Source organism: Gymnodraco acuticeps, unplaced genomic scaffold, assembly GCF_902827175.1.
Source record: "Gymnodraco acuticeps unplaced genomic scaffold, fGymAcu1.1, whole genome shotgun sequence".
Classification (NCBI taxonomy): Eukaryota; Metazoa; Chordata; class Actinopteri; order Perciformes; family Bathydraconidae; genus Gymnodraco; species Gymnodraco acuticeps.
Genome location: NW_022991187.1, coordinates 3,179,770 through 3,204,079, shown reverse-complemented (window position 1 = coordinate 3,204,079; position 24,310 = coordinate 3,179,770). Strand labels below are relative to the sequence as shown.

General features: G+C 41.4%; 1 protein-coding gene across 1 annotated transcript in view; it reads right to left on the bottom strand.

The window, feature by feature from the left end:
• adgrv1 (adhesion G protein-coupled receptor V1) overlaps window positions 1-24,310 on the bottom strand; it is a 181,614-nt gene that overhangs the window by 48,055 nt on the left and 109,249 nt on the right. The window contains 2 exon segments of the mRNA XM_034238439.1: window positions 1,254-1,432; window positions 9,709-9,825. Of these exon segments, the coding sequence (XP_034094330.1) occupies window positions 1,254-1,432; window positions 9,709-9,825 (296 nt within the window).

Here is a 24,310-nt window from a genome sequence, read left to right as displayed (position 1 = left end):
ATTTGATATCTTAATCATAAAACGTGAAAAATGTCTCTTATTGAGGCAGATTCTTTCCATCCTCCTGGATCCATCTTCTATATATTCTTACAAATTATACATTTTGTCAATTGGACTGTCTACCTCTTACAACTATTCTCTTTTTTCGTCTTTGCACACACCATCTATTGCATGCCTATCAGTCCTGAGGTGTTTTCCATTTTCTTTCTCCATTAATTGTTGGGTTTCTTTGGGAGTTTTTCCTTTTTCTAAGGATAGAGGGTGTTGTATGCTGTACAAACTGTAGATCCCTCCTAGACAAAAGGTGGTATTGGATTGAATACAAATTGATTGACGGTTAACAACAACAGCAACCGTTGTTATAATATATAGGACACAAATACATACAATATGGGACAACAAGCTTGCTTTTGAAAGGCCTGGGCTTGGCACCAGGCAGAGCGAAACCGAGATAAATTGAGTTGTTGACGGCTACCGGTTCACACACATGAGGAGAGAAAGAGGGAAGGAGAGAGGGAGGGGATTGAAGGGCTGCCTCATTCCCTGAAAGTGGAAGGTACACTTCCAGGGGAACTGAATACCCCTCTGTATCCTTCAATCTCTCATGTATACGCTCACTGTCTCACACACACCCACCCACAGGAAACACGCACACACACACGATCTCAAGGATAACAGCCACACCTAAAACCTCGTATTTTTAGATGTGATTTCAGTATTTGACTTCGCCGGTCACGCAAGCTTGATCACACACAAGACGATCCCTGAAGCAATTACGCTGCTAGAGTTTACTTTGGCATTTACTGCTCACACACACACTTAGGCGCAGACACACCTGACATTGTGCATGTTTTTAAAAAGTGATCTCACCTGTTGTGTTTAAGGAATCAGGTTCTAAACATAGATGGCAAACGGTTATTTTTAGCTCACACACAAAGCCTAACATTATATGGGTTATTTCAAGTTTCTCCCTGCTGTGGGAAAGCCTCCACCCGTTAGGACTAAGAATCAAGTTTCTATGTGGGGAGACGCGTTTGATTGGCTAAGCTGCCTCCTCACATGATGTCACACGATCAGGTGTTTTTTGTTTGCTCTTCTCTAGCCTGAAGTGGAATTGACCAAACCCTAAAAAAGAAAGTGAAGTCATTAAGATTGATTCAGGGGAGCTTTAAAAACATCTCCTCTTATGAAAACAGATTACGTCAGGTCTAAAGAACACGTGTGTGTGTGTGTGTGTTGCAATGTCCACTCACACGTCTCCTTGCACCAGTCCGTACACGCTGTGAATCGTCCATCCGAAGCCGCCGAGCAGGACGATCACCAGGACGATGATGACCATGGCAGGAAGTCCCCAGCCCAACAGGAAGTAGAGCAGGTGTCTGCGCTCCGTGTGCTCGTCGTTCATCACCAGCACCTGCCAGAAGTTCACCGCCTGGGTGCACAGTTTAAGAGAACAACATGAGTGTGAGCGGTGAAGCAGATATAATAATAATAAAGCTTTATTTATATAGCACTTTTCATGCAGCTCAAAGTGCTTTACAAAATGACACATCACAAGTTTAAAATAAACAACAAGAAATTCCCCTCAAGGCAAGGCAAGTTTATTTATATAGCACCTTTCAACACAAGGCAATTCAAAGTGCTTTACAAAAAATGAAAGACATTAAGAAAATGGCATTTAAAATCAGTCATTAAAAAGCAAAGATAATAAAATAAACATTAAAATAAAAAAGTACATGGATAAAAGTTACAGTGCAGTCTAAGATATGAATAGTTCAATTAAAAGCAGCGGCAAAAAAAAAGTCCTGGATTTAAAAGTAGTCAGAGTTGCAGCGGACCTGCAGGTTTCTGGGAGTTTGTTCCAGATATTTGGAGCATAATAACTGAACGCTGCTTCTCCATGTTTAGTTCTGACTCTGGGGACAGAAAGCTGACCAGACCCTGAAGACCTGAGAGATCTGGATGGTTCATAATTTAGCAGGAGGTCAGAAATGTATTTTGGGCCTAAACCATTCAGTGCTTTATAAACCAGCAGCAGTATTTTGAAATCTATTCTTTGACACACAGGAAGCCAGTGTAAAGACTTCAGAACTGGAGTGATGTGATCCACTTTCTTAGTGTTAGTGAGGACTCCAGCAGCGGCGTTCTGAATCAGCTGCAGCTTCCTAATAGATTTTTTAGTGAGACCTGTGAAGACACCATTACAGTAGTCGAGTCTACTGAAGATAAAAGCATGGACACGTTTTTCCAAATCCTGCTGTGACATTAGTCTTTTAATCCTAGATATGTTCTTTAGGTGATAGTAGGCTGATATAGTAACTGTTTTAATGTGACTGTTGAAACTCAGGTCAGAGTCCATGACTACACCTAGATTTCTGGCTTTATCTGTTGTTTTGAACATTGCAGACTGAAGCTCAGCGCTAACTTTTATATGTTCTGCCTTGGCTCGAAAAACCATTACCTCAGTTTTATCTTTGTTTAATTGAAGAAAGTTCTGACACATCCAGTCGTTGATTTGTTCAATGCACTTACTCAGTGTTTGAATTGGAGCATAGTCTCCTGGTGAAATGGTTATGTACATTTGTATTTCATCCGCATAGCTATGGTATCTTATTTTGTTGTTTTTCATTATCTGAGCCAGTGGTAGCATGTAGATGTTAAAGAGAAGAGGCCCCAAGATGGAGCCTTGAGGTACACCACATGTCATATTTGTCAACTCAGATGTGTATTTACTATTTACCTATAGAAACAACGTTTTTCTGTCCTTTAAGTAGGATTCAAACCCATTTAGAACTGTTTCCGAAAGTCCCACCCAGTTTTCTAGTCGGTCTAGTAATATGTTGTGGTCAACAGTGTCCAACACAGCACTGAGATTATTTGTTAAGAACTTTAAAGGTACATGCAGCACAATTTAACATTTTATCAGGTTAATAGACACAAGGAGGTAAAATGTATGATAATAAATATCAAATAAAATAAAAATAAATAATGGTTTCTCTCTGACAGATAAGACACAAGACAACTGAGTCGATGCAACAATAAAATATAAAACCCCATAAAACAAAGTGAACATATAGGTACAACAGAAATACAAATAAAAAGACCTATAAAATAAATAAAACAATATAAAGGTTGGTAAATAATAAAGACTAAAAGAACATTTAAAATGGGGGGCTGCTAATGAAAAGCTAATTGTGCCAACACATATATCATATGTATCTTTCATTTTTGTTGTATAATTTCATTTTGTATGGGTTTAACTCTCCTGTTGTCTTCGGGTCAAATCTGACCGATTTACTACTTTCATCAATCATAACTTTTTAGTTTTACATTCGATTGCATTAAGGCTTTATGATATCCTTCACAGTAGACATTTGAACATATACAATTGCTGATCACCATTTTCATTGAATTTTGGATGATTTAGTCAACTTTGTAACACTCATGGTGTTCCCGGTCAAAAATGACCGTCATAAAGAAAAGGAATTAGATACCATCCGGATCAGATAAAACACACACAAACACCCACACCCACACACACCCACACCCACACACACACACACACACACACACACACACACACACACACACACACACACACACACACACACACACACACACACACACACATACTCTAGATGTGCCCCCCCCCTTATGTGTCCAATCCCCCCATGTGAATCACACCTGGCACACACAAACACACACACAGAACAATTTGACACATTTCCCGCTCTTATGTGCCCATCCCCCCACATGGATCACACCTGGCACACACAATACATGTTCAGTGTCTATTCTTTGTATATTTACTGCAGTTTTTCATGTATACCAGTAGTCTGATACAATATGTACAGTTTGATAGGGTGTTAAATGAAATTTGGTGATGATTAATGGTTTTTGTGTTAATGTAATATTACATTGCATTTAGCTGACGCTTTTATCCAAAGCGACTTACAATAAGTACATTCGACCAGGAAGACACAACCTTGAAGAAAACAGAATCATATAAGTACATCAGGTTTCATAGAGCCAAACATTTAATAGCATTTAAAACAGGACCAGTCAAATTTGACCGTGAACACCAAAGTAAGGGGGGTGGAAACGAAGACAATAGGAGGGTTGAATACACTACGATTAATATTTCAAGATATTCCTTAAATTAATTTCTTCCAAAAAAGGCAAAAAATAATATTAAAGAACAAAGAAAAGGATGAAAACAATAGGAAATGCTCCATCTACAGATAATTGCATATTGTACTATACTGTAACAAATAGTTGTCCATGATGACATTAAGTAATTGTTGAATTTGCTTTCCCTTTTTTGAGGTGTAGACGCTTCTTTTTTAAAGTTTTTTTGTAAATTGGCAACAAAACAACAACAATTTAGCCGGTTATCTAATTCTCCCATTATTTTGAAAGGGGCAGAGCGTTGGAGAACAATCTATTATACAATCTCTTTCAATACGTTCTTAAAATCTTTTTTTCTCAAGTCTTTTATAACTCTATATCAAAACCAAAATGCCTGTGTGAGGGAGTCACTCTGAGTGCAGCATTTTTAACATTTTTATGATGGGATAATATTTCTCAGTAATCACGAGAGGACATTTGGTCTTTATTGTGAGAAAGACACACATATCCACAGTGTTATTACACCCACAATAGCTATATTTGCTTGGTAATTTAGCAGGCTTTGATGGTCTCATCCATGTGATGCACTGAGCCCCGCATTGTTACATAAGCAGCTTATCTGAACACCTGTTGGTTGCAACACAATGTCTTATTACTGTGTCAGCAGACAATTACATATCCTCAGAAAATGTCAAAACGCTGCAGTGGTGAAGAGCAAAGGGCAAAGATTTTCAAGTTAGGCTCAAGAGGAAAAACAAAGTAGCTCTCTATTATTGATCTGTGGATGATTGATGTCCTTTACTGCAGCTAGCCTCATGAAAATCCTTTTATAGAGATCCAACTTGAATTTATATAGGGAAAAAGTAAGCTATATCTTCTAAACAATTCCTTCTTTTGTTCAGAGTAATACCCATTTATGCAACAGCTAATGAACAGCTGATGATGTGAGTGACTGTCCATCTGTCTGCTATGCTGTGGTGCAACTATGTAATGAGGTTAAGGGACGCTGACCCCCCCCCCCCCCCCTCTCAGATAACCTCTGTCTCGGATACATAACCATGTTGTATAACGGCTGATAAAAGAAACATGTATGTGAGTGCACACAACACAAGAATACACACACTCAGGTTCATAATACAGCTACACTACACTTCAGTTGTGTAACAGCTTGATTGTTTTGAGACAGAAGTGTGATATTGGTCAGACTCAAGAACTGACTCTCCCTATAGGTACAGCTAATGGATTATGGGTAACTCAGCTGTTGCCTTTGAACCCCTCACCTACTAAATAATAAAGCAATGTGTTACAAATCTAAATGACTGGCCTACAGATCGATGTGCTTTCTGACTTTAGCAGGTCTTTCACTACAGTGTTGTTATGTATATTATGCAGTCTCTTAAGCTGCCTCTGCAGTTCAGGAAAAGCAGTCTAGTAATTCAGTTATTGGCGTTTTTTGGCATTTTGCCAGCACATATGTCCAACTATTGCATGCATAGCAACACACACACACACACACACACACACACACACACACACACACACACACACACACACACACACACACACACACACACACACACACACACACACACACACTGCAGTTATTGATTTAAAGTCTTCTTCGTGGTCTGAGATGGGTTGCTGGCGCCAACTCATATCAGCTACTTAGCTGAAAGCAGCTACCTGATAGGGGGAGAGAAATGAGCTGCGAGGCATCAGTGGGGTCGATACTGAGACGTTGATGAGGACGGAAATGTCTTAAAGTCACACATCAACCAAAGCCAGAGAGGCAGCAACATTTTCATTGTCAGTTAATGTCGTTTTTGTTGTTGTTAAAGAGATGCTTTATCATAGATTTACTTATTGGCACATTTTCATCTGGAGTCCCTGGGCAGGTACACACATAATCAACAAACACTCGACATATAAATACTATATGACTGGTTTCTCCAAATGTACCATAGGAAAAAGAGTCGGTGCATGTTTCAGGCTCACCTTGAAGCCAATTCCAATAGTTGCTACCAATTAAAGGGGCCCTAATGTGCTTTTTGGGGGGTTTACCTTTCCTGTAGTGTGTTATACTGTATAGGTTTGTTGTGCATTTAAATGGTCTGCAAAAGCTAAAATCCCAAAGGTCCCTCCAGAGCAGGGGTGTCAAACTCAATTTCATCACGGGCCACATTCACATAAAGGTTGCACTCAAAGGGCCGGTTGTAACTATATAAATATATAATATATAAAATAATGTATTATATTACATTATTGCCTCTGAATTGGATTATTATCGGATAGGATAATAACTTAGTAATTAACTACATCTGAAACAGAAGTCCAGGGCAAATAATTGCAAGTCTCTTCAGTGCGCATGTCACAAAACGAGATGCATTGTGGGACATGTAGTTTATGGGCAACCTGCTTCTGTAAATCGGCATGTAACCGTATAATAAACGTATTATATTCTTTGCAAGCTCTTGCGGGGCCACATAAAATGAAGTCGCGGGCCGGATTTGGCCCCCGGGCCTTGAGTTTGAGACCCCTGCTCCAGAGGGAGTTTCTTTTACTTACTTTTTGAACATTAAATCATGTAAACATGTCACAGTACAAGCAGAAAACACAAATATGAACTGGAACATGAGCATACTAGGGCCCCTTTAAGAAATGGCCTTGGAGGTTTTTGGCAATTTATGAGAAAATTACAAGTCATTGAATAAGTGTATGCAAATCTAAAAATCTTTCCCGAAAGCAGAACCTTTTCTCCCTGTTTGAACCCCTTCTGGGGTGAGTCACAGTTGATATTTTCTCCACTAGATTGTATCAGCTCTTCTAACTACAACCATGTGTTTCCAAACTTGCTTTTTACGTCAAAACCTATTTCATCTCACGACCAATTCTCGTCACTCAAATTCGAACACTTCAAAAGCCACATGAAAGCCTTTGGTCTGAGCGTTAATCCCTTAAGATATCTCACAGGTCGTCTGGTAAACAATCAGATATGAAAAAAAGGGCTAATCCTATAATACTCGACCTACAGTAAAGTATGTGCCGGGGGAGATTATATCCACTACATAAACAATGATTATGTTCCCTTACAAACGTCACACATCGGCTAAGAATGAGGGTTGATGCAACAAAACACAGTGACTTACGCAAGAGGGGGAGAGTTTAATTGTGGACTGCTCTCCTCTGTACACTGGTCTGGTACATTAAATACAATTACTGGTGAATTGCGTGTCCTTTGTTAATGTGGTAGAACCCACTTAAACCCAGCCTAAATGACTCGTATACACTCTTGTTATCTGATTTATTGTTGGACACGGAACAACAGTTTTAAGGGATTTTGAGTTATGACGATAATGGGTTAGACTATTTATTTGGCTGTGAGTTTACATTACAGTTTTCACAACATGTTCAGCCGACACCCAGTGAAGGGAAGCTGGTGTGCAGTCAGTTGTAAAAAGAATATGTAAGTCACACGCTGATAATATAAAAAAGGCAATAAAATATAAGAAAAGTTGCAGCCTAGTTAAGGTCAGCGGATCATATTTAAAATGTAATTTCTTACTCTTCCTTAGGCAGCATTTCATGGTGGTCCAACCTCTATTAAAGGGGCTGTTTTATACTTTTTTGAGTTCTCCCTTTCCTGTAGTGTCTTATACAGGTTGTTGTGCATGTAAATGGTCTGCAAAGGCTAACATGGGAGAGAGGGAGATTCTCTCACACACAAACCCTCACTGCCTGAAACGCCTCAATTGGAATCCTTTTTTACTTCTGTAACATAGTGACATCACTATGTAACACTCATCCTTCTATTAGCTAGCGCTCCAACACATTGTACATGATAGGCTAAGGTTTGGGACATCTCTAAGCGGTTGACCAATCACAACAGAGCCGGCAAGCTAACCAATCAGAGCAGACTGGGCCCTGGTTTCAGACAGAGGGTGAAAAGAGGTGCTGCAGCACAGGCAGTATGAGACAAATACAATTAAAATAAGCATAATAGGGCCACTTTGAATCTGTTTTTAACGAGGTTATATTTTTTAAGTGTTTTAAATCCTAATCAAATAAACTAAAGAAAAAATAATTATATTTAGGAAATGAATTTGTTTTACCACTCCACATTCCTGTGATCTAAAAGCAGGTACAAAATCATGTTTAGTCTTTCTAAAGTTTTGGCTTTGACGAGATTTACTCTTTGTGGGATGTATATAAAACAACAAATAGAAAATAGGGGTGGAATTTGTTGTTGAAGCAGTAGTTTAATGATCCGTGGCAAATGTTTTGAAGTCAGTCTCTGATCGCATAAACCACGGCACTAATAACTTGTTCATGTTAAGCTGGGACTTTGCCCGCCTGCCTTTGTTCTTCGCCGTTATGTCACAAACTAAAGAAATAGGGGGCAGATGGTAAAAAAACAGGGGGCTTAGGAGCTGCGAGGGGGAGGTGTTACTAAGTAGAAGCAGTCTAGGGTCAAAGATCATGTCATGCAGCAGTCTGGTACCTCGACTCACCCCCCTTACTCAAAAGCTGTCTGAGCCTAGATGGTGGAGGAATGAAGTCTCAGTTATTATGTAAAAAACACATGCTTCTTCAAAGAATGGGAACACAGTCTATGCCAAGTCATGAGGACAATGAGCAGGAGTAAGGGGTGAGACTTCACTTACAAGTGCACTTCAATTAGTGATATTTAAATGAACACAACAAGGGAATGACTGGGGATGACTACAAGTAACGCCAGTGAAGAATACAGTTTGGGAAGAAAATGTAAACAGAATAATATGCTATGAGGTTCATATGCTGTACTGCATCCTTTAATGACAGACTGACTTTCTTGACCCTCTTGAGTTTCTGCTCAACACTTTGCTCCTTTGTCTGGATGAAGGCCTAGTAAATAGATTGATTGTTAAAGCTTGCAGACTGGAGAGACATAATAGAAACAGGGAACATATCGCTGCTAACATTAGGAAAATAGTGTGTCATCTATATCTAGCTGAATGGCAACAATTACAGCAACAATGGGTAACCTATATGTCACCTGACCATATCACCTGACATATGATACCATGGAAAAGCATCTTATGTAAAAACTGAAATGTACCAGCTCTAGTATGGTTTGGAGACGTCCACAGGTATGGAATCAGATTGAGGAAACTTTATAAATATCTTTATCTTTGTCCGTCTGAGAAAAAAAGTAAAGGCAGCCGTTTTTAACCCAATAACGTCAGAGCTTGAATACACTAATCGGAGGTTTAATATTCTCTGAAATGCATCTAATTTGTACAATTATGTTCCCTCTGTCCTACAGTATATCTCTGTTTATTATTTGTTACCAATATGAACCCCATGTGTAGATGTCTTGGGACCATTTAGGGTTAAATTAGATACGTTTTAGGGTATATGTTAATATTAGGTGTTTTTTATAGCTATTATTGTTTCTGTATAATAGATGACTTTCTTCAATTCTAGAGATTTGAGTAATATATGTCGTAACATTTTACAATAGGGGTTCCTATTTCCTATGTATGTACGTTTTTAAGTTGCAATGTAAAGTAAATGGTGTCTTGCTGGTTAGCCTGCTGTTACCTGTATGAGCATCCAAAAGAACTGACTGAGGTGGAAATAGTGAGAGAAGAGTGCCAGAGCAGCACAGCTGTCCTCTGAAAACATCCGGCCACGGAAAGCTGACACCAGGAAACAGATCTGAGGAGAAACAGAGAAAAAGACAACTTCAGAATCAGCTTACATTGTGTGTAAATTAGCCTTTCATCCTTTAGCATATCAAACATTGCAATGACTGTATGCACATCATTTGCTCTGTTAGGAGGACACATTGACAAGTTGGCTCACACAGACACACAGGTGCAGTCCTCTCTGCAGTGTCAGCGGGTCATATTGCGCAGGAGGCGATGTATTGCTTGTGTTATAGTCCATACATTTTTAAAAAGGAGACAGCAGGACTCAGACGGCCCTCCTCCCAAACAGAGACATCCTATCCTGCAGACCTGTTACATCACCTTGCAGCAAGCTATGCAGGCAGAAGTACAAATAATACATAAACAACTCTGAAAAATATGTTTCGAACCATCCCACATGCACACAGATTTGTACAAATGTGTGGGTGTAGGACTCCAAATAACTGAATAAAGGGCAACAATCACTGCAGAAATAAGACACAGAGAGATGGAGAAGTTATTCGAAGGAGGGATCATATGAGGGCCAGAATTGAATTAGTAACATTGGAGGCAGGGCTGTGTAAAGCCAGCAGAATATATTCAACCTGCTGTCCAGCTGAGAGCTTCATTACCCTCAGGTCTGACAGTTACATAACGCAGCCTGAGGCCAGTGCTATGGAGCAGGAAGAGGGTGAATAGAGGAGAGAGGGATATGAGAAGGATGAAAACTTGGTGTCAAATGTCACCTCGATTATATTAATTTCCCTTAGCAGTCAGGGACAGACCGAGATGAGGTCAGAACACCAACTATACTTTGTCGAGATTCTTGAGCAACATATATATTACATTTCATTTCAATTTGATATAAAGCGATTTAGAATAAGTGCACTCAACATTGAGGATAACACCTAAGAAAAGCAAGAAGGCTGCGGGTACATTAGCTCTCAGTTAGTTACCATTATCGGTGTAGTTTATTTTCTTTTTATTGGCCAAGGTGAACAGGTGGGTTTACAGTCTGAGACGCAACATTCTCAGTGACTCCACCATTTTGGTGAAGGGGTAACAGGCGTGTTTTTCTTAAAGGCTACAGGGTCCCTCTTGCAGTTAGTGAGATAATTGGCTGATGCAGAGGGAATGTGCTAAAGTGCATGTACTGGATTTAAGAAGGACCAGATTCATTCAGAGCACAGTGGGCCAGTATACTTGTGTCTTGAAGTGGATTCAGGCAGCCACAGGTAGTCAGTTAAGGGAGTGGAGACAAGGTGTAGTGCGTGACAACTACGATAAAGACCAGTCTGGCAGCATCTAAACAGAGTCTTCTTACCCACATAACACACAGTAATTATGTGTGCTACCTCAACAGTCATTTTGAGTTAATTTACCAAAGCAAGCATATGATTCTGAGGACAGACAAGTTGAGCACTTTATATATCCAAAACAAGCTAATGTATACAGCTGGCACTGGCTGGTTTGCGTAGATACACAGTCTCTATAGTAACCAGGTAAACAGGCCCATTGAGCAGTGACATCACATGTTTCCCTCACTCAAATACAGGCGCACACACCTTATACTTATTTGACTTCACTGGGGTTGAGGTTACTCCAAATAAATAATGACATACCCTTTAGAATAGATGACACCCTTGACACCATGTTAGAGTGGGGATTTCAACATAGTCTGACCTCAGATGACTCTCCCATCCTCTTTGTATTGTGTCATTCCTATGTCTTTTATCACACATTAGAAAGCCCATCAGGGAAAAACCTGAAGAACCATTCCTGGGGTTTCCATCAATTACTAACCAGTTCTGCATCTTCCTGTTGAATAATCAGGGTTTTCCACATTTATGCAAGGCGCACACTTAACTTTGTTTGACTTGATTGGTGTTGAGGTCACACCAAATAAAGAGTGACAATAAGTGATACTCTTTTGGATGACACCTTGCATGTTTGAGTGGTGGGATGTCAACGTAACTAATGTATTTTTCCCTTCCTCTTTGTACAGTGTGTTTGTTTTTCTTATGTCCTTTATTGCCCACTAGGGAAAACCCGGACTTTCCACCTCTTACTAACCAGGTCTGCATCCTCCTGTTGAGCAAGGGGGGAAAGTCAGGGTCGTTTTAAAAAAAAAGAATGAGTCAGTTTCCCATCCATGCTCCCAGCGCTGCATGCAGTGAGTGGGAGGGATGGCACAGGAAGGAAACTCGTGCCTGCGCTGCCTGGAATCGTGCCTGAGCGGAGAAGCTGTTCAGGTAGCTTATGGGAACAAAGATTGTGCGGCGGGGTTGTGTGTTTTTGCCAGCCAGTTAGACTCATTTGGCCAAAGGCACAGTGTGACACACCGTCGATCCTCCCGAAAGCAAAACAATGGGGGAACTTCCAAGCGAGAAATGCTAAATAAACTGCAGGACGCTGGTCACATAATCATAAGCAAACATGCAGTATAAACAGGCATGTGGGTTCAATTTTGTTAAATCAAGCGTGGGGCAGAGTCAAGTGTGGCTCGCACAAAAAGGGTGGCGATGCATTTTTTGTGGCTGTGTGCACCAAGGGCACACAGAGGGCCGTTTCCAAACCGATCCCTACTCCCTTCCCACTTCCACTCCGTTTGTGTGTTCGCTTGGAGGGTCCGCCACATTAAGTGCCATCTAAAACAAACTAGTGGAGAGAGGAAGTTATTTAACCCACCAACAGGAAGTCTGCATCGGTCCTGACTGAACAGCCTGCCCTGTCATGTACAACACTGTCTGCATTTAAAAACCCTGTTTACAGTTCTATGCAAATATTTACTTATAAACTGCGCAACATAGGACACACAGTTAATATTGTCATACAGATGTAACTTGTAAAGATCAAATGTACCTGTGTCTAGTTTAGAAAACGGTATCCTGTACATTTAGTTGTAAAGTTTTGTATATTAACAAGGACTGTTGCTAAAACCAAGCAGCCCCTAAACATCAGATTGAAAAACAGAAAGAAAACGGTATACTGCAGGAAGTGGGAAAATAGACCAATGGGTGTATTAGGTGCTACTCACAATCGCTGCCAATCACTGTCTCTGCTCATCCCTTTGCAAGGACATCAGGCTAGATATCAATTATATTAGGTTGTGTCTTAAACTCTTTGTCTTAACATGGTACATTTTGAGCAATGTCCCTTTTACTGCAGCCTTCCGTGACAAACCACAACAGCCACAGAGAGAACTATTGAACGACTGACACCACCGCCTCGAACAGAAAGGAGGGCAAAGGGCTGGAAAGAGCGTTTGAGTGCAGTGGTGTGTGAATAAACCCTATCACAGGTCAAGGACAGACAGCAGGTAAATGATTCAACAGGTCCCTAAAATAAGATGCCACACACACAAGCTCTGACAGGAACACAAGCCAACTTTGAATTGCTTTTGTGGCTATTACGTAATACTCTGTTGTTGCTGCTATCTGGCTAATAGATCACACCTCGTGACATATTGCTAAAATAGAAAGACAGGGAAATAATCTGTTAGGATTTCTACATGGCTTCATTTCTTTCATGGGACATTAGAGTGGAGGCTGGAGGATGAACACACATACACAGACTCTTTGAAGTGAAGGTCCAATGAGGTTTCAATTGAACCGGGCCATCAAGTTTTCTGTAAACAGACAAGTTACGCTGCTGTTGCCAAGAACTGTGCAGTTCAGAAACACTCCTACTGTCAAGGAAGGCTAGAAACAAGCATGCAAATACACAAAATGTTAAGTTCTGTATATCGAGGCGGACATCTTCAACATTAAATGTAGGCCTTCAAATTAAGCACTAGGATATATCTTGGAGAAATAAATCGTCCGAAACTAAGTATAAAGCATAACATGGATGCTAAAATCGAAAAAAACTATTTATTTTCTGAAATGAGTGTAAGATACAGGGTGTTACAGGGAGAAGGGAGGTACCCATCCTCCCTAGAGCTAATAACACTAATTATACAAATGTAAGAGACAATAAATTAGCCTTTGATTAGGGCTGTCAGGGCTGGGATTGATAATATCTGTGTGGAGGCCCATTAGCTGCGATTAGCCTAGTAGTAATGGAGGTAACGGTCATAACTGTGGTCATTGTTAATATAACACAGGTACATGTCAGCACTGCAGTAATAATGACCTGCCGCAGGCCTAGGTTAGTAAGGTGGAGAGGCTACAGGTGTGGATGTGGAGCTTATCAGAGACCGATCGAACGCTGCACCCTTTGTCCCCAGGCCTCCTTCTCCTTTGTGTAAGACACCAGGAGTCGACCTGTCTAGACCCCGGGGCTACAGACTTATCCAGAGCAGAGACTGGCTGGTGCTGCAGGACCCCTAATACAAGTCATGACAGTGTGGCGTGTGTTATGTGTCTGTTTTCCAGCTTCTGAGGTTCCTGTTTTACCAAAGTGCCGCAATTACGCAACACAATTATTACTCCAGAGCAAATCAAATAGAAACAAAGGCATCTTCTCATAAGTATTCACATGTTTTAAATCAGTTAACGAAAAACTTCAATAAAGAGAGGAAATGTAAGAGAGCTGCATTCTCACAGAAAAGTTTGTCTCTGCTTGAGAGAACATGAGAACATCTGACTTAATCTACAGCAGGCCTCACATCGCTTTTGTATTATATGCATATATTATCAGTTTAATCCTGCACAATAATCAATATTTCAGCTATATGAATTCTGTTATTTTCTTCCTTCGTCACTTTAACGAGATAAACTGGGACAGCTGGGGCGACTGTGGCTGCGAGGGAGTGTGGTCGTCTTTCAACCAGAAGGTTGTGGGTTCGATCCCAGCCCATGCAGTCAACATGTCGATGTATCCTTGGGCAAGATACTTAACCCTGAATTGCTCCCGATGGCATGGCCAACGGTGTATGCATGTGTATGCATGTTAGGTCCTAGAGTAACATACACTGCTCTGTATGAATGGGTGTGAATGGGTGAATGACATGTAGTATGTAAAGCGCTTTGAGGGGTCTTAAAGACTGGATAAAGCGCTATATAAGTACAGTCCATTTACAGCGGGTGGGGGGGTGTTTGAGTAACACTTTTTAGTTCCTGTTCCAAAAAGTACTTTGTGAAGTGAATTCTGCTTTTGTTGAAAATGTATAAAAACACAACCATTTCATCCAACTGTATATGAAAGCATGTATAGTGTAGATGCAACTCTGTACAGAATGGGACGGGTGGCGCAGTGGTCTGTGCATCCGATCATCAGATCAAGGGGCAGTGCTGGGGAACTCCAGTTCGAAACCCGCTCCTGCCGCCACTGCGTCAGGCCGTTGTGTCCTTGGGCAAGACACTTCACCCGGATTTGCTCCTGTGGGTATTGTCCACAGTACATGTATAATACCAATGTGTACTTGTAAAAGCGCCTTGATGACCTCGAGGCGTGAAGATGGACGGTGTGGCGCAGTGCGCTGTGCAATGATCATCAGATCAAGGGGTGAAACCCGCCGCTGCTGCGTCTGTAAAGCCGGTGTGTCCTTGGGCAAGACACTTCACCTGAACTTGCTCCTGTGGGTATTGTCCACAGTATCTGACCATTGCATGTATCATATATGTGTAATGTGTGTATATGCTTTGAGTCATTGATAAAGCGCTATAATAAATGTAAGGAATTATTATTATTAGAATGTCATTGGGCTCATGCCAATAAAGCTATTTCAAATGAATTGCCCATGAAAAGCTCTTGAGATTACATCAAAAAGTACAAAACAAAGTGGCTCTTCATTTCTTGTGGCCTTGTCATCAGGCCAAAGTCTTCAAGCCTGAACGATTGGTCCATCTCCGAGGCTAAACGTCCAATCACAGAGCTCCTCATTGTTTTATGGCCATGGAGACTCTCAGTTTAGTGTTGTTGTTGTTTTTGTTTCAGATCTACGGCTGCCTTGGGAATGCCTCGAATTATCTTTAGACAAGATTGAAGTTTGACATGATAAGCATGTTTGAAAAAAAAAACAAAATGCTTCTTTCCCAACATTAGCTCTGCAGTGGTTAACGATAACGAAGCTGAGAGGAAACCGGCTTCATGTCAAATGGCAAATGAAACAATTAATAGACAACGAGACAAAAACACAGTAAAACAAAGAAGAAGTTAGCTTTATCATAAAACTACAACACTGTATAATTGCAAGTCCTAGCAAAATGCTGCACACAGGAAACACAATATATCTCTGCAGCTACGGTGTAGGGCTCATCCTCCCATTGAGCCGTGCTGCTGATCAATAGCCCTGATGCTAGTGTAGCTAAGTGTATCAGTGATGCTAAAAATAGCCCCTGCCTGATGCATTACATCACTGAGGGAAACGGGCCTGAGCTGTCTGCCTGCCAAACTATCCATCTACACTTGTGCCTAAAAACACTTAACCTCCACTTCTCCTCTCCAACAGCCTCCCTTATCCCATCCTCTTTACTCTATACCCCCAGCTCCCTCTCCATCCTCTGCTCCACCCTTCATCTCATCTCCCCCTCCTCCTCTTCCTCCTGCTTCACCTCCCCCTTCTCTCTAACAGCTACCGGTCTGATCTAGCTGGTTCCAGCCACAGCCTGCACCCTGGGTGTTTCCTCTTATGCCTTTGTTCAGGGAGAGATAAAGCTAAAAATGAAATACGATATTATCATTCAACCCTTTCATAATGTTCTCACTGAAGCAATGCCTCCCTATTATGCAACTTCAATCCTTTTCACTGTCAATCACACCACCTCTCCTCATTCAAATCGGACCTATTTTTCTTTTACCGAAGCAAATAACATTTTCTCACTCAGTCAAATGATTACTGCTTCGAATTGAGTAATGTTCCTGGCAGTACGTATTTCAGAGCCATTCAATGTCATTGTTCCCTTGTGTTTCACTATGCATCTTCAGTCTCCTCACGTGCCGCAGCTCAGTTCAAGTGCGTGTGTTATTTATGTGCTGAAGGAAGCACACGGGACAGCCAGTTGTAAGAAGCAGGTCACATGGGGGGGGGGGATGGCTGTTAGGTGGGTTAGTGGGCCAGTGTGTGAGAAGGAGAAATATAGATTCAACATTTGCTGACACGACATAAGAGGCAGTTAAAAAATAAAGACGAAAACACGAGTGCGCTGAGACGGAGGGTGATTACATCTTACTGGTGTCCCTTGCGTCACATTTTGAGGGAAAGTCTTCAACAGAGCCACTGGTGCTACACTTTTAACATGTTGTCCTCTTCAACACATTCATGCGGGCTAATGCTAAGCTACCTTAAGTGTTGTTGTGCAGAATGCCCGGTTTCTTAAGGTCAGAGAGCAGAAGTAAAGTTCACATGTGTTTTGTGTTGAACCTCAGGCTGAGGCTTTCCTGCTGAGCCAGCTGTTGCCAAATAAACACACCCCCCCCCTTCAGGGTATTTTACATTCAAACAACCACAACACTGCATCTCCATTCACTTACACACAGTTGAGCACGTATTCAGGGAGATATTGATATATTCTCAGTATAAAGGATCAACTGAGAGCCTGAGTGTGGATGGGATCTGGTGTGACACAGCAATAAGAGCCTGTCAGCACTTTGAAGAGTATGAGCAGCTTAAACCAATGTTGACAGTGTCACTGTTAAAAGCGAGGGAATGCGGAAAGTAAGAACATTCCAGACTTGCTGCGTGTGCTCTACAGCTTTGAAGGGGAAATGTAATGGGGGAAAAAATATCCTGTACAATGTGTATTTCTGTTGTATTACATTAAAGTATATGTAGCTGATACTTTCATTCAAAGTGGCTTACATATAATGAAATACCATATACATGCCTATGGGACCAATTTAGGGTAAAGTATCTTGTCCAAAATGTTTAACCCCTGTGCCGTAGTCGCCAAATGGGTGCATTAAAAACAAAAAGCATTACAATACATTTCATTTCTGATGATTTTATCCAGTGTTACTTAAAGGGGCCCTATTCTGCTCATTTTCATATCAGTATGTAGTGTCTCTACTGGGACTTGTCTCCATGCTTTAATGTTAGCCAGACCGTTGTTCTGCGTTGGCTTCGGTCAAACCTCTATGTGTGCTACATACAGAAGACTTGTTATGGCCATGGTGCAACCTCAAAGCATCGAAAATCGTGATTTGTTTTTCATTTGTATTTTCTCAAATAATCGGTTGAAGCACATTCCAGCAGGCCTTCTCTCGTTCTCCTTTCACACTTCAGTCAGAGAGCGTCTGCAGCTGCTTTCCATCACGGCGGGGCTGTTTTCAAGGAGCCTCTTGAATTTCCTTTCTCAACATCTGGTGTGAACTAGTCTGGAGACCAGACAGAGACCTCTAGGGCTGTGAGGCACGAGACACACACACATGTACACACACACAGCTATAAAAACACTGTAGCTAGCTGCTCAAGGTCAGCTCCCTAAACACACACACTCAATGGGTCTACTTTGCTCTGTCACAGTGTGTGTGTGTGTGTGTGTGTATAAGTGGTATGCACTAAGCCGCAAATAGACTTACTTGGTCTACTGTAATGCTTTGTCTATCAAACACGACACCTTTATGCTATCTCGGTCAAAGATAAAACGCCGCACAGTAAAACATCATGGAAACAGTTATATACAAAAATGTTGCTGTGAAAGTATTTTTTTTCTTCATGACGGCTTACAAGGCTGTTGAGTCTCAATTAAATGCTGATATAACGACAGTGCAATGAGATTTTTTATATATTGTTTTGTATTCAGCTTATTCAATACGAATATAAACCGAAAATAATCAAGAAAACTAAGTTAGTTGAAGTGGGGGGGTAGAACGAAAGCTTATAAAAAAACATGATGTATCCATTTTTGGTCAAAACCTAAAATCTGATGGTGACATAACTACAAACTTTATGATAATTACGTTTCAAAACATACACCAAGACGATTATGAAGTCTCAAGGCAAGCTGCATGCATGGGTTTGCAAGAAAGCACACACAGATCTGTTTATGGCGACCTGTTGCATCACTTCCAGATGATCAGAGGGACGAGGGCACGGCGAATCATATCGATCAGAACAGAAGTCAACACAGAGCAGCCTTATCCACTGCTGTCCAACAGGCCATCGATCCGGGACACATCCTTTCTCTGCAAATGGAGTGATCTGCAGCAGCTCTTAGTGTCTGTCAATGGCTGTAAAGCTAATCAATAATTAGTGAAGAGTCTGATCAGTTTAAATACAGTGTGCTCCACTCATGCTGCTCCTGCATACAAAGCCAATATACACTGTGCTCTACTTCCTCACGGTGTCATTTAGACTTAATGAGAGCCACAGCTGCACTATCATGCACTCTTACCGTCTCAGTCCACTAACACACTCACAACTACCACAATGCTTGGAAGGCTTTACGACAGTTGTGATTTAGTGGCCATTTGTTTTGCACATTTGTATCAAGCTACTTCATCAGAACAGAGCTTTGTCTAAGTTCTGCACACTAAACACAATGAGAGTTTCTTTACAGGTGGATATGAGCGCAGCAATGTCTTCATCCAAAAAGGGCCAGCCACTAAGAAGAGGGAAAAGAGAGTCATTGATGAGGCCCTTCATTCATCTGCTGCTGAACTTGGTCCTGAGTGTGGAGCCACAGTGACCCCTACAGGCGCTGAGGCTGTGTGTGTGTGTGTGTGTGTGTGTGTGTGTGTGTGTGTGTGTGTGTGTGTGTGTGTGTGTGTGTGTGTGGCCTAGCATTACTATACTTGTGGGGACCTAAATCTGTTTACACACAGTCACGTGTGGGGACTCGCCTCCCTTATGGGGACAAATTGGAGGTCCCCATGAGGGGAATCATTCATTTTAGGGTGAAGACTTGGTTAGGTTTAGGGTTAGGGTTAGGGTTAGGGTTAGGCATGTGTTGGTTATGGTTAAGGTTAGGATAAGTCTCCAGGAAATGCATGTAAGTCAATGTAATGTCCCCTGAAGTGATGTATACATGGTATGTGTGTGTGTGTGAAGAAATACTTACAAATACTCTGTTACAAGTAAAAGTCCTGCATTCAAAATGTTAGTATAGTAAATATGATATATCACGTGTTGCTGGATTATCGTCACTGAGCCATTAATGTGTAAATCATCTTCAATTTGCAGCTTGTGAAGGAAGAGCTAATTTGAATGACGTTTTATACTGCCAGGTATCTTAATTCATATTAATACCTCATAAATCATTTGTCAAATTATATAGATTTTTATAATATGAACCGAAAATGTAACTAGTAACTGATGTAGAGGAGTACAATCTTCTAAATTGTAGTGGAGTAGAAGTAGAAAGTAGAATACAATGGAAGCACAAGTATCTCACAATTGTACTTGAGTAAATGCACCTAGTTACTTTCCACTAAGTGTTTATGTGAACATATGACCATAATTGCAAGCATATGCATGTGTTTTCTAACTATAGAAGTATGGAGGCAGCTCGGTTTTTGACAATATTGTGCATATTTGTACATATTCACGTTAATGATGTGTACGTATTTGTTTCCTTGTGTGTTTAATGATTTTCTCAGATATGTTTTTGTTTGTGAGCCGATGCCCTCGCCACCAGCAGCGCCTGCTGTTGTCATTATCTCAGACTCGAATAATAATAAGAGAGATTCCAGATTCAAACGAGGTTAAAAACAAACTTGAAAAGCGGACTGATTGCAATTTGCTGATAAACCAAGAACAAAGAGCTTATAATAGATACAGTTATATTTGATTAGCAGTCGCCATTTCCTTCCTCCATTCAACATTTCCTGATTCTGCGAGGAAGTTAGGCGACTCATATTTTCTATTTCAGGACATTTAGCTGGCATCAAGAGTCTGGCTCAATTCCTCTGTCTTCAATTTCCTTTGCATGAGAAAATCTTGAAAATGGCTTTCAACAGCATCTTCCCAAACGATAAATGATTGTCAATATAAATATGAAATGTACAATATTGGTAAAAAGAGGCAACATTATAGCAACAATTCCGTGTCATGTCTGTTGCGACACTGGGAAACATCCAGGTGACCTAACCTAGAAAACCAGAGCAAACATCAGGTTTAAATGGCATCACTGACCTCAACTGTATCAGGGTACAATGTGTTTTTACTTCACTCAACCTCCAAAGTTCACTCCAAAACAGGCACACACAGTTCTGCGAAGACAAGCTGTCAAACTCCCAAAATAGAGCAGGATACTGGGGACTTTGACAAGTAAAGGCTCCCACTTTGTTTATCATTCGCAGTGTCAGCAACCTGTTTGATAAAGTCCTTGACGACAAACTGAATCGCTCCACCAAAGTAGGTGAAAGGTGGCTGCTGCCGGGAAGTTCGGAGAGGACAAACACTCTTACATTTTAGGCATATATCTTTGTAAAGAAGACGCCTTCATCACAGTTGGCATAGGGGCATGGCAATATATATCCGGGTCTAAAATTGTTAAGTTATGAGCCTGTCAAAATAAATTGAGATAACAGGGATGCAATCAGGTGATGAATGATACAAGCCCCTGACTTGCCATAAGTGAATTTATGCCCAGATATCTGTCTGCTGATTGTATTTTCTTTATCCACTGAAGCAGGTAATGAATGGGAAGTCAATATGTTACAGCTCAGGGGAAGTAATGGGTCATATCAGCTGAATAAAGATTAGTCCGTTCAGAGATTAAGTGCCCAGCCTTTGAGACATTTCCTTTTAAAGTATCCTGCTATATTATTCATCAATCCATTCTTATGTGAATAGCTAGTTATGGACCTAAAACATTGACGTCTTATTCTGTCACAACGTTTGTTATTCTGAAATATCCCGTCTGAAATCACTGCCCAGAATGAGTCCTAAAACCTGGAAATCAGTCATTATTTTACCACATCTGGTTCCTTCTTCTTGAAGTCATCCGCTTTGTGTGGTTAGATACCTAAAATAAGATGATTAACACAAGCTAATAAGATTTTCAAGTTTTATTCTATGACTGAAAATATGTCAAGTAAAAACCCCACTTGTGAGTATCCAAAGCTTTAATGTGTAATAAAAAACGGTTTCTAAATTAGACCTGTAAACATCATCAGGCCGAACATTAGCCGCCTTTAACTTAGCGGTGAATTTTTGTGAACTTGATGTCGTTTGTGTAGCTTTACAGCCCGTCCACACAGCGGCGTGCGTTGAAGCTTCCAACGCTTCTGCCCATTCACTTTAAATGGGGTGACGTCACTTTTAGCCGAACTGCATCGTGGGAAGCGACGCGGAGCGCTGCTGGCGTGGCTCGCTGCAAAAGTTGAGCAATGTTCAACTTTTGACGCCTCGGCAGAAGCGTCAGCCAATCGAATCATATGCCAGTACAAGCTCTAGCCAATCAAACCGCTGCTTGTGTGTCAGGGGCGGGAGATTCATGTGATTGGTTGTTGGTCGAGTGTCAGACACGCCCGTCGGCAAGCGTCAACGCACGCCGCTGTGTGGACGGGCCGTTAGCCTTAGCTTATCGTTTGATTTTTACTTCTGGTGATTAGAATTGTGCTTCAACAACATCATCATTATACAGAAAACAAAGAGAGAAATCCCATTGTTTTTGTCGAGGGATCCATGTGATGCTAACTTTTGAGTCAGCCTACAAAAATAGATCATCACTGCATCACTGTGAAGACAGTTTGTTTGCATGTTCGCTGTCTTGGCTTTAGCTAGCAGACAGTAACTAACTGCAGAGCCCTGGTGAGAGAGAACGGCTGCCTGGCATTACATTACATTACATTTAGCTGACGCTTTTATCCAAAGCGACTTACAATAAGTGCATTCGACTAAGAAGTAAGTAAAACTTTATTTATATAGCACCCTTCTCAACACGGATGTACAAAGTGCTTTACAGTACACAGGACACAATTCAAAGTACAACTATAAAATGTAGAATAAAAGGCATAAAACAGCAGCAGGTAATACATAGGATAAAACATACGACAAAACACCAATAAAAAAGACAGCCACTAACTCACCTCCTCCGACGACCCAAAGGCCTGTCGGAACAGGTGTGTCTTTAACTGCCCCCTAAAAATCTCTATTGAGGCCGAGGCGCTTAGTTTCTGGGGGAGTTTGTTCCAAAGCCTTGGGGCCACCCAAGGCACGGGTACCCTTAGTCTTTAGTCTGGTTCGGGGCACCCTTAGGAGGCCTTGCTCAGAGGACCTCAGGGCCCGGGTTGTGATGTGCGGGTGGATAAGGTCATTGATGTAGGCTGGGGCTTGGCCATGGACAGCTCTATATGTGAAGACCAGTACTTTGAATTGGGTTCTGAGATGGACAGGGAGCCAGTGCAGGGCAGAAAGAATCGGAGTGATGTGGCATGTTTTTTTGGACCGAGTCAGTAATCTGGCTGCAGCATTTTGGACCTGTTGTAACCGGTTTATTGATGTTTTGTTGAGGCAGGAGAACAGAGCATTACAATAATCAAGCCGGGATGAAATAAAGGCATGGATAGCCATCTCCAGTTCTGCATTGGATAGAAAGCCCCTGAGCTTGGCAATGTTCCTGAGATGGAAAAAACAGGTACGGGTCAGAAGTTTTATGTGTTTGTCTAGTAGCATTGACTGATCGAAGGTAACACCAAGGTTTTTTATGTTTTCCCTTATGTTACCACTGAATGAACCCAGGTGGCTTGCTACTTTAGAGGCGATGTTATCAGCCGCCAAGATCAAGACTTCCGTTTTCGATGTATTGAGCTGTAGGAAGTTGCTTGACATGTGATGAGGGTGGTTACTTTTTCCATTTTGACAGGTTTGAAGGAGAAGTATATCTGGATATCATCTGCGTAACAGTGATACGAGACACCTTCAAATTGGCTAATTAAGAGGCCCAATGGGAGCATGTACAGGGCAAAAAGAAGCGGGGCTAAAACAGAACCCTGGGGCAGGCCGCAGGATAGGGGAGAGAAACTTCTCCCACTGAGGTACGAGGCAAACCACTGGAGGGCAGACCCTGAGATGCCTACCCACTCCCTGAGTCTATCTAGCATGATGGCGTGGTCCACTGTGTCAAACGCTGCACTCAGGTCCAACAACACTAGAACCACGCAATCGCCTGCATCCGATGCCATCATAATGTCATTGGAAACCCTGAGGAGAGCTGATTCTGTGGAGTGGTGTTTTCTGAAACCTGATTGGAATTTGTCATGGATTTTATTGTCATTCAGAAATGTATTGAGTTGATTAGCAACAACCTTTTCTAAAACGTTTGACACAAATGGGAGCTTTGAGATGGGCCTGTAATTATTCGGGAGGGAGGGGTCTAGATTGTTTTTTTTGAGAAGGGGCTGAACAACCGCCTGCTTAAAAAATGATGGGACGGAGCCAGAGACAATGGAGATGTTTATAATGTGGAGCAGGGGTGGAGCGACACATGAAAACACTTATTTTAGCATGGACGTTGGTAAAGCATCCAGAGGGCTTGAGGAAGATTTCATAGTGCTCACTACAGAGGTCAGGTCGGCTATGGTGATGCAGGAGAAATTACTCAGCGTGGCCTGCCTAACTGGACAGATAGGGAGGGGGGAGTGGGAGGGGGTGATGCTCGACCTCACATCAGCTACCTTATTTA